The sequence below is a fragment of the Gymnoscopelus microlampas genome (assembly GCF_963454915.1).
Source record: "Gymnoscopelus microlampas genome assembly, chromosome: 2".
NCBI classification, from domain to species: Eukaryota; Metazoa; Chordata; class Actinopteri; order Myctophiformes; family Myctophidae; genus Gymnoscopelus; species Gymnoscopelus microlampas.
In genome coordinates, this window is record NC_139939.1 from 56,520,968 (window position 1) to 56,529,162 (window position 8,195).

At 41.5% G+C, this 8,195-nt stretch overlaps 1 protein-coding gene across 6 annotated transcripts in view; it reads right to left on the minus strand.

Annotated features, from left to right (window-relative positions):
- tenm3 (teneurin transmembrane protein 3) overlaps window positions 1-8,195 on the minus strand; it is a 663,973-nt gene that overhangs the window by 75,696 nt on the left and 580,082 nt on the right. For all 6 annotated transcript variants that reach the window (XM_084080238.1, XM_084080236.1, XM_084080237.1 and 3 more), the window contains one exon: window positions 6,847-7,024. In XM_084080238.1, the coding sequence (XP_083936364.1) occupies window positions 6,847-7,024 (178 nt within the window). The remainder of the gene's footprint in view (window positions 1-6,846; window positions 7,025-8,195) is intronic.

An 8,195-nucleotide genomic window follows, 5' to 3' on the forward strand; every position in this document is an offset into this window, starting at 1 on the left:
TCTCCAACCGGAACCGCTGCCTACCGGTCCGCTGGTCATCTAAGAATGTGACAAAAACAAAAGAAAATATCCACAAATTCAAGTCTACATGGGGTGGGTCAATAGACAGGTCAATAGAAAAAAATAATAATCTGGGGGTGAACTGCCGTATCCCTTTAACCCATTGAGACCTGAAGCCGATTCTACATGTCTCCTAAATCTCAACAGTATTCTGAAAAACTTATGTTTCTATATCATATCAATATCTTTTTCATGGCAAGGACCCCCAGAATGATATGTATTTGACCGCGGACTCCCATCAAAATATGTTGTTCCAGGGACCCCCCAGAAGCAAAGATTTGAGTTAAAAATGTTCGCTTTAAAAATATACATACCGGTATTCAAAGATTTGCACACATATTTTTGAATAGCCCAAAGTGTAAAATAATGCTTTTTAGCTCAAATCTAAAAATGACACAGTTCCAGGTCTTAATGGGTTAAGGCCTTTGCAGACAGGGTGTGATTAGTCAATCAGTTTTTACCGCATGCGAAAAGACGCACGAATCGAACTGGGTTCGATTGAGAAAAAAAAAACGCATCGCCGCATCGCATCACCGCACAGTAAATTGGGAGCCGGTGTGCATGAGGTCATTGAGAACCATGTGTTCATTTAAAAAAATGATATTGTCCGTTTTTTCCGTGCGAAAAATCGCACCCTGTCTGTCCTTTACATGAACACTGATGACTTCACCATGCAGAAAGAGAAGTTGATGAGGTGAGCCACGAGGAACAGATCCGTCTTAATAATGCCTCTGTGTGTGTGTGTGTGTGTGTGTGTGTGTGTGTGTGTGTGTGTGTGTGTGTGTGTGTGATGGATGTTGCGTGACAGTGTGGCAGGCATCATTAAGAATGTGTCACAGGCTACTGATGGGCCATCGTATTCAATCAGACTGATATAGACTCATGTCTAACACGCACACATGCGCGCGCGCACACACACACACACACACACACATGCACGCTCGCGCACACACACACACACACACACATACACACACACACACACACACACACACACACACATACACACACACACCGCTGGCCACAGGTCTCTGTGGTTGGTACATGTCAACAGCTGATCACAGTTAATTAACATGGCTAAAAATAAAAACACACAACCACGAAAACACGCACACGAACGTATGCACACACACACACACACACAAACGCGAGCGCGCACACACACACGCGCGTGCACACACACACACACACACACACACACACACACACGCGCACGTGCACTGATGTTTAGAGATGGCAAGGACACATACTCTAACTTAAGCCAGCAGCATACTTCTTGTTGAAATTAAGTTTGGTGAAGTCGAAGGACAAAACGACATAATTGCGGAGAAAACGGACAAAGGCAATACCTTGCCAAAGTTCTTTCAGCAATTCCTGCACCTCCAAGATTTTCTAGAAGTAGCCAATTGCCGCAGAGACAGCAATGTGAACTTTGTGAGTGATTGGTCAGAAAGTCAAGATTTGTTTGTGATTCATATTGTGTGTCAGCAACGGACCATGGACAGGTTTGAAGAAAGCTTGGCTGAGGAGGTTAAGGAGGTAAGAACCTCTACAATTCCTCTCAGAGAGATCACACATACACAACCCCGAGAGAAAATCATTTATGGAGAGAGATATAAAGTAGCACACACACTTTGTCCAATGTGTCCACTTTGTCCATCAGTAAAGGCCAAAACCTCTGAGACAAATTCTGTCAAAAGAACCATGAAGATTGATGTAAACAACCAGCAGAGATCCAGGTGTCAAAAATCACCGTTCCAGCACTAGATACAGTGGGCGTGGTCTATGGTTCAGAACTCACCCATATCAAGTATAAGTATTATAGTCCGCAGAGAACTTGTTCAGTTTTACCAAGCGGGGAGGGGGGAAATGTGACTTACTTTTTAATTCATTCAGTGCCAATTTGTAACACGTCAAAACAGTTTACAGTGTTTACGCCAATGACTTCCGGAGAAGAGTATACCCGGAAATAACGTGATCACAACAACCCAGCCCCGTCTGATCCAATGTTAAAGGGTCTACACCATGAATTTGAACTTTTTCTTCATTTTTGTGTGTTTTTGGTCTCCCCCATCTCTCTTCTGTTCCAACAAATACCCGACTTCGAGCATGCAGGCTTTCATAGGCTATCTGTGTTTTTTATGTAAATTGGTCTGAAAACAGTCCGTCAGATTTGTTCCCCCACCCTTTTTCCACACAGAACCAGGACATAACATGCATACAAACTGGCTCCATAGCGCCCCGTGCCAAACAGGACAATGTGGTATTGCAGGTGAAAGTGCTTTATAAGCCAGAGAGAAGTTAGTTGGAATGAGTATATCTGAGGCTTGATTTAGGCTCAAACCTTTTGAAAAACGTTTGAGGGACATAAACAATATGATATTAAATATTATTATTATTTTTTAAATTCATGGTGTAGCTCCTTTAAAGGATTTATAAAAATACATTTGTCTCTGCTTTCTTGTTGTTGTTTTTTTGCGTTGTTGACGAGAACAGCTATATTCAACAGCCAATAACTAAAGAAGGGAGGTTCAGATGGAAGCAAAGACACTCCTCCGTCTTCTGCTACACTCGCGTGTCGATCGTCCTGGAGCAAAATATTATTAACTCATTGAGTGCCCAAATTATTATTATCTATTTCTGGCCATTACAATTTTTTTTTTTTTACTATTTTATTTCAAAAACACGTGAAACACGTTAATGGCACTCAACACCATAGCGCTAAAACACGTGAAACACGTTAATGGCACTCAGTGAGTTAAGGACGGACGGACCGAAGGAAGTAAAGAGGGAAGGCCGGAATGAAGGAAGTTAAGAAGGAAGTTAAAGGTTTCATGACGTTCAGTTTTACCACACATTAAAAGTCTTTGTCATGGTCCTTGAAACGTGTATAAAAAGTTTTAACAAAAAAATCAGAAAATCCACTGAATCTTCAAAGTTCAGATTTTTGGGTGTAGTTGAGATAAAATAAAATAAAATAAAAAAGTGAAAATGAATGTCATAGAACCTTTAAGAAGGAAGTTTGTCATACTGTGTCAGGAAGTTAAGAAGGAAGGCCGTAAGGAAGGAAGTTAAGAAGGGAGGAAGGAAGTAAGTTAAGAAGGGAGGAAGGAAGGAAGAGAGGAAGGAAGAGAAGGTAGGAAAGGTGGGTCCATAGTAGTTTTTTATCTAGTGCAAAAGGTACATAAGAGTCATACTTATATGTGTTCTGCTTCCTTCAGACAATGTAGCAAATAATAGTAAAGAAAGGAAAGGAAAAAACAAGAGCAAGAACAAAACATGTCAGTATAGCTTTATATAATAACAGGATCATATAAATAGATCAGCATAATTATGTACAATGAAGAAAGGAATGGAGAAAGAGTGGTATAAAGAATAAGGGATTCATTAAGTCTTAATATAACTGAGTGTACACAGTAAAATCCTGAGAGTTAATGTAACTCTGACAATGTACAGATGGAACCAAATGGACGTAAGCAATGGTGGAAAAAGTATTCAAATGTTCTACTTAAGTAAAAGTGTCAATGTAGAAATACCCTGTTACTCTGGAATTAAAAATGTACTTGATTAAAAGTACAAAAGTATTGGTATCAAAATGTACTTAAAGTACCAGCAGTAGAAAGTACTCATTATGCCCCATTTCAAAAGTTTTCAAATTGAAAATAGCAGATCTACAAGCTCAAAATGTGTTGCATCGCGACGCATTGTGAGCTTGTAGATCAGCTATTTTCAAATGGCCGTAATGTATATAGGGCTGAAGTGGTTAATGTATGTTTTGTAATAATATTAAAATCTACAAAGTAACTAGTAACAATAACGTTTTCAAATAATTGTAGTGGAGTAAAAGTATAATATCTGGATCCAAGATGTAGTGGAGTACAAGTAAAAGTACTGGAAATTGGAAATACTCAAGTAAAGTAAAAATACCTCAAAGTACAGTACTTGAGTAAATGTACTTATACTTTACACCACTGGACCCGTAAGGGTCCATTTGGTTCCATGTGTACACTCTCAGAGATACAACATGTATAAATGAATGCTGAGGTTTTTACTGTGTAAATAAAAAATCTCCTTAGAAACCGTCCTTTAGCGCGAGCGCTGCTCCCGAGAGGCCATCGCTTTAATTAAAGGCTAAAAAAAGAGTGAAATTTAATTAAAAGCCTGCGATCGACTGCAGTCAGAGATGAGATGCGTTGGTCTGCTTTCTGCCGGAGGGCGGTTGGACACACACACACACACACACACACACACACACACACACACGCACACGCACACGCACACGCACACGCACACGCACACGCACACACACACACCCCAGACACACGTGTCAGGTGGTCACGCTTACTCGTTTAGGAAAAAAAAAGACAAGTTAAACAACCACAGGTACCCTGGGACCTGAGAGACAGCACTGTTCTGTACTGTTGTTTATATGGGGAGGGGCGAGAGAGAGAGAGAGAGAGAGAGAGAGAGAGAGAGAGAGAGAGAGAGAGAGAGAGAGAGAGTAGGGTTGTCCGATATTGGCTTTTTTACCGATAACCGATATACCGATATTGTCCAACTCTTAATTACCGATACCGATATCAACCGATACCGATATATGCGGGGATTATTGTGATTAGGGTAAGCTCAAATTTCATATCACACACACCATATACAGTAAGAACTCCTGTAACTTATTTATAAAGCCAAAAAAAAAAATATATATATATATATATATATATATTTTTTTTTAAACGATACCGATATTTTCTCGATATCAATTTTTATGCTAATATCGGCCGATAATATCGGACATCCCTAAGAGAGAGAGAGAGAGAGAAAGAGAGAAAGAGAGAAAGAGAGAAAGAGAGAAAGAGAATAACGAGAACCCACATTCTTCTCCTCTCCTCTCCCCCCCCCCATCCCCCCCTCTCCTCCATTGGGTTATTAAAATGATGACTAGGCAGTTCATTGGAGCCGACACGGGAAGAATGGGTTCCATTTAGCAGGAGGACTCGCCCAGATCACAGAGGAGGAGAGGATAGCCTATTTAATCAGACATACATCTCTCCTTTCTCTATTCTGTCTCTCTCTCTCTCTCTCTCTCTCTCTCTCTCTCTCTCTCTCTCTCTCTCTCTCTCTCTCTCTCTCTCTCTCTCTCTCTCTCTCTCTCTCTCTCTCTCTCTCTCTCTCTCCCTCCAACATCTTCGCCTTTGTCCCGGGTTCAGGTCAGGAGAGAGAGAGAGAGAGAGAGAGAGAGAGAGAGAGAGAGAGAGAGAGAGAGAGAGAGAGAGAGAGAGAGAGACCATTCGTAGTGGTAGATAGTGTAGACTGGAATTTGTCAACCCGATAAAGCCATTGACAGGTCATTGGTTATCTCACCCCCAGGGGTCCTTGAGGGGTTTCCAGGGGGTCCCCAGAAAAAAAGTAGTTAACGTATCTGCTCACTCCTCATGCTCGCAGTGCGGCACGAAGTGACGCATATCTACACGGTCATAGTATGAGCTTGTAGATCTGCAAATGCTATCCCGGTCACATCTTTTGAAAACCTTGTGAATACAACATAGCCTGGCATGGCCAGACTAATATCATCGCGTAGATATTAGTCTGGAATCTCTGTGTGGAACCTGCATTTCCGAGGGGCAAATTAAAAAAAGGCCTCTGGTAATAAACCCGCCCCCATATTCTCATACTGGGCCCTGATTGGTCCCTCACTACTTCGGAGGGAGTGAAATCCAATCACAACTGAGCGGTGCCAGACCAAATCTGCCAACGACAATGTTTCCAGGCTAGTTTAGGGACAAGCAGGGAAGACCATTCAGTGAACAAAACAGCAAAGGTTGAGAGCAGAAGGAGGAAAAGGGTTAAAGGAGGAGTTCACCCAAAAAATGACTTATTTTCTATCAATTGCACACCCTATGAAGCCTTGAATCCATGGATCCTTTTTTGTTTTTGTCGCATTCCTAAGCTAATAATTGGATTCTCGTCTCCTACCGGCTAATGTATCCGGTAGGAGACACAAAGTAGATTATTTGCGTCTCCTACCGGAAATACACACGGTCATCAAATTATTGTCTGCCACAAAAACAAAAATAAATCCATGAAATCAAGGCTTCATGGGGTGTGTAATTGATAGAAAATAAGTAATTTTTTGGGGTGAACTCCTCCTTTAATGTAAAGTGTTAGTCATTCTTACCTATGTCTGAAATCTTTGTTTCTTTAGTTCAGCACACACAGAGGAAACGAGAGAGCAGAAGAAGAAGAAGAAGAAGAAGAAAAAGAAGAAGAAGAAGAAGAAGAAGAAAAGGATGTTAGAGTTAGAATACAAGGCAAACAAAGTTTTAACCCATTAAGACCTGGAACTGTGTCATTTTTAGATTTGAGCTAAACACACTTTGGGCTATTCAAAAATAGCAGATATACAAGCTCATAGCGCGGCACCGAGTGCCGCGCTACGAGCTTGTAGATCTGCTATTTTTGAAAAATCGTGAAAATGTGTGCAAATCTTTGAATATATATATTTTTAAAGCGAACATTTTTAACTCAAATCTTTGCTTCTGGGGGTCCCTGGAACAAGATATTTTGATGGGGGTCCGCGGCCAAATACATATAATTTTGGGGGTCCTTGACATGAAAAAGATTGAGCACCACTGATATAGAAACATACGTTTTTCAGAAAACTGTTGAGATTTAGGAGACATGTAGAATCGGCCTCAGGTCTCAATGGGTTAATTATTAGACTAACAGACCGTTAGATCAAAGCTCAACATAGAGAGGCATTCTCCAGAAAGCTCCAGGCAGCTCTACCTCAGCTCCATGACGCTGGTCACGTTGCCCGACGGGAAGATCCTGCGGATGTAGTTGAAGTCGCCCACGAAGATGCTGCCGTCGGCGCCCACCGCCAGCGCCAGTGGAGCCAGCAGCTTGTTGCCCTCCGCCTGCCCGTTGCAGCTGGGGCACGAGATGCTCCGCCTCCTTCCGTTACCTAGGAGACCGAGAGAAGGAGAGAGAGAGAGAGAGAGAGAGAGAGAGAGAGAGAGAGAGAGAGAGAGAGAGAGAGAGAGAGAGAGAGAGAGAGAGAGAGAGAGAGAGAGAGAGAGAGAGAGAGAGAGAGAGAGAGAGAGCAGGGGCGTCATTTGGGTTGTCCCATGGAAATGGTGGCAATTGCCACCATAAACATATAAAGGTAGACGCCTCCTATTTGGGAGGGCACCAGTAATGGAAAAAGTACTCAAAATGTTTTACTTACTTTACTTGTAAAAGTCCTGAATTAAAAGTGTACTTGAGTAAAAGCACAAACGTTTTGGTGTCCGAAATGTACTTAAAGTACCAAAAATAAAAGTATCAGATCTACAAGCTCACAACGTGTCGCGACGCGTCACGTTGTGAGCTTGTAGATCTGAAGTTTTCAAATATCCTTGGTATAAAACAGGGCTGAAGTGGTTAATGTAAGTTTTATAATGTAATCTTTTATAACTGCAAAGTAACTAGTAACTGAAGTTTTCAAATAATTGTAGTGGAGTAAAAGTACAATATTTGCCTCTGACATGTAGTGGAGTAGAAGTTTAAGTATAGACAATTGTTAATACTGCGGTAAAGTAAAAGTACCTCAACAAGTACAGTACTTGAGTAAACGTACTTAGATACTTAACACCACTGAGGGCTTTACACACGTGTGACAAATATAAAATACAACAATCACAGGCGAGTATCTCATATTATGAATAGTTCTGATGTGAAATCAACTGATTCCCTTGGCACGACAATGTGTTGAGAACCACTGGCTTTGGCAGAATGAGTATAATGTCTTGCCGTGCCATTCAGAATAGAAGATGAACGGGAGAGAGAGAGAGAGAGACGGTGAGGGTTGTCAGATCCATTCTCTGAGCATATCCCTTCCATGTGCGATTCCTCGATGTCTCTATTTTCTATGTTCAGAGCGTTTGAACAGTCTGAACATAGAACACAGAAAAGTTCTATCTTCAACATTTGCTCCATATTTATTTTTGACGGGAGATTGGGCTTGAAGTGTCATTTGCAACAAAAGTGAGTCGTCAGCAAAAACACAGAAAATTACCTCACCCACGCAGACCCAAGTGACCAAGTAAATGTCGTTTCAGACGAGGATCGGATGACACAGGCATTCTCGCTCGGAT